The 3,356-nt window shown below is 37.7% G+C and overlaps 1 protein-coding gene across 1 annotated transcript; it reads right to left on the reverse strand.

Annotated features, from left to right (window-relative positions):
* Nucleotides 1-1,578: 1,578 nt before the first annotated feature.
* On the reverse strand, nucleotides 1,579-2,091 carry LOC140144210 (uncharacterized). Its single transcript, XM_072166026.1, has 2 exons — nucleotides 2,043-2,091; nucleotides 1,579-1,946 (listed from the first exon to the last, which is right to left on the reverse strand). The coding sequence occupies exons 1-2, from the start codon at nucleotides 2,089-2,091 to the stop codon at nucleotides 1,579-1,581; spliced, it is 417 nt and encodes a 138-aa protein (XP_072022127.1).
* Between the last annotated feature and the right edge of the window lie 1,265 nt (nucleotides 2,092-3,356).

Below are 3,356 nucleotides of genomic sequence, written 5' to 3' on the forward strand. Positions count from 1 at the left end.
AGTTCAATATGAATAGTGAATTGGCAAAATAAACATTTTAATTGTAGTTGGGAATTAGGTCGATATAATGCAGGATTGGGTACAATACCACCATACACTTAGGGCCACCCAAAAATCCTCGAACTATGTGAAAAAAACCACCTGAAATAGCGTGTAAATTTGGGAGGATGAAGAAAAATAAAGGTGTGGACATTTTGACAGGCAAACAAGGAAAAGTGCATGGCATCTCTGAATAAATAAACATTTATACCTGTCAAATACCGGTTTGGTAATACTTTATATTGTAACGGAAAGTTCATTGTCAGTTAGTTAAATTTGATAAAAATTAGGCCAACAACAGTTCTTTAGTCCCATTCCGTTAGATCACATATTTTCTCACGGAAATAGACGTTAACAACTCTATAACAATAGTACGTATTTTTCCACCAGAACTTCCGTGTTCCAAATAATGGGAAGAATAAAGGCTATTGTTATCGTAATCCGTATAAGCTATGTTAACGTGTAATAGTAAGATTTCGAATTATGATTCATGGTATATACAATTTAATAAGATAATCTATAAGTAATTAGGAATCGATCTATTCAGAGATTCTATTCACGAATTCAAAAAATTTGTGTGATTTATATAACCCCGGTATATAACTTGGTTTTGAAGGACGAATGTTCAAGATCCACTGGCATTAGACATTAAAAACGTTAATGTTAATTATGAAAATATATTAAAACAATGTAAAAGGGCATTTCGTAATCCACAGCCTCATCCCCCCACTTTTTTCCAAAAAAAAAAGTTGAGATTTTTATACCACTGGAAACCTCTGGCCACATAATGTTTATGTACCAAACATTTCTTGCAGATTAATTCGTTTAGCAAAATATTGTCAAATTTGAATTTCGTTCTGGTATACCAGAACGAACAACACTAGCCTATGGAGCAGTGTATATAATACACATAATCATGCATCGCAAACGCAAAATTTGAATCAACTGAAGTTTTGGAAAAAAGCGTTTTTCGTGGATATCTACTGAAAAATGTCATAAAAAGAGGTTGCTTGCTTATACTTTGTTTGCTTAAGATGAGTGGTGTTCTCAAACTACAGCAGCACACCAAGTCCTTCTGTTCTGCATGGCCGTTCCCAAATCCATAACATCTATAGTCCAGTGTCCTTTTTCAATACATACACGTATGTTAGAGGGGTCTATCAGGTTTTCTGTTTCCATGTTTTGGTGTCCAATGGATCAGCTTGGCTACAGGCTCATTTTTGCTTCTGTACGTGTGCTCAGCGAAACGTGTCCTCCTCTCTCTAATCTTCTGTGAAAGTTTCGGTAGGTCACCATACAGTTCTTTGTTCGTGATGTACTGCTTCCAATTGATGTTGTATACAGCTCTAAGCTTTCTTGTGTAGCAACCATCAAGTTCTTTACATCGTCTGGCAGACATGGTTCATGCTTCACATCCATAGGTTAGAACGGATTCGACGGTAGCAGCAAATAAATGGGTCTTGAATTCCCTTGGGAGAGTTGACTTCCAGATTTGGTTTAGGCTGTTACATGCTCTCCATGCAGCTGCTTTGCGTGTCTTTACATCTTTTTCCGTGCTAGCCACCCAGATACCCAGTCTCTCACCTCTTCTAGTTTGGTGCCATTGTTTGTCTGGATAGGTATCTGTTGACTATGATTGAAAGACTTGAACTTTGTTTTTGAAGCGTTAATTTTGAGGCCAACTTTTCCAACAGATGATTCAACCCTTTGCAGTAGCTCTTGTGCTTGGTGGATTTCCGCTGGCAGTAGGGCTACGTCAAAGTCTAAATCTGTTTGTACGTCAGGTCCGATTCGTCTGCTTCTTCTCTTCTCCAGCTGGAATCCAAGCTGCTCTTCTTTGCCTTCAACTGCCTCCCTCAGTGCATAGTCCAATACCGCCACAAAGAGGTATGGGGCAAGGGTGTCTCCTTGCAGTACACCAGCAAGAATATCAAACAGTTCAGTTTATCCATCTGGTGAAACTACTTTTGCTTTGGTATTTTCATACATTCTTGCTATCGTACCTTCCACAAGTTGATTAGGAATTCCATAGGCTTTGAGAATTTGCAGCATCTTTCCTCTATGAATGACTTCCTGAAGTCTATGAAAGTTATTATTGCAGGCAGGTTTTTAGCCTTTACTCCTTCGATAATCATCCTTAAGGCCAATATGTGGCTTACTGCTGTTCGGCCAACCCTGAAACCATTCTGGTTGATCCTACTTCAGAACGTTGTCTACTTCAGGCTTGATCCTGTTGAGGATCATTCTGTTGAATATCTTGGCTACAACTGAGTTTAAGATTATCCCTCGAAAGTTCAGTGCTTGAGTAAGATCTCCTGACTTAGGAATCGGTACTGTGTTGACGATAGACCACTGGTCAGGCTTACTTCCTTTACAGTGCATTGATGCAAAACTCCAACACTAGATGTTGCTAGGATCACGCAATCCTCCTTTAAGTTGTTTGAATGTGCTGTAAATTTATCATGTGAGCTTCACGTCAATCTGCTGACATGACAGTAAACAAGTTTCGTAACAATAATTTCTGCTGACATGGCAGTAATTAAGTTTCGTAACAATAATTTCTGCTGACATGACAGTAAACAAGCTTCGTAACAAATATTTTAGCCACCAAACCTCAGAAGAAGTGAGTCAGACCACAGTGGACCGTTAGCCATAACAGATAATAACAATTCGCTCTGTTAAATCGACCCGAGTTGACGTACCGATTCGTGATTCGGGTTTGGAGATCAGAATAAGAAATAGGAGAAACTTACTAATTGGCCTGCGTGTTGAATCTTAAGAGTTGCTTTATATTAAAAGAAGATTGGCGAACTAGAATCTGTTAAGTTTAATGGCAAGTCTCATATTTTACCAAAAGCAAACTGAGGACCTAGTGTTTATTCCTGCCCAAAACTAGCCATATGCACCTTGTACTTTTGCTGTTCTCGGACATTTTAAACACGTGTCTTTGCTGTAATTTAAAAGAGTCAACTCTTATTACATACTGTGACATATAGCCCGGTATGATGTGCTTTAGAAAGTTTAGCGAACTATATTATATACTTTGAAAAGCTAAAAATTGACACCAAACATTGCTAAAAAAGCTTACGGGCGAAGTTAAGGGCGTACTACACCCATATATTGGTTTGATTGGTCTAAAAAAATATTTTTTCATTTATAGCGAGGCGATATATGCACGGATCATGTGAAATAAAAAAAAATTAAAAAAATAAATAAAAAGGTGTTTTTAAACCATTGTATAGTAAGTCATTTTAGCCCTATATATTTTTTGTTTAACGTATCCTGGTAACTCAGATGCGTGTTTCATAACAAACCAT

This window comes from Amphiura filiformis, unplaced genomic scaffold (genome assembly GCF_039555335.1).
Source record: "Amphiura filiformis unplaced genomic scaffold, Afil_fr2py scaffold_45, whole genome shotgun sequence".
Lineage (NCBI taxonomy): Eukaryota > Metazoa > Echinodermata > Ophiuroidea > Amphilepidida > Amphiuridae > Amphiura > Amphiura filiformis.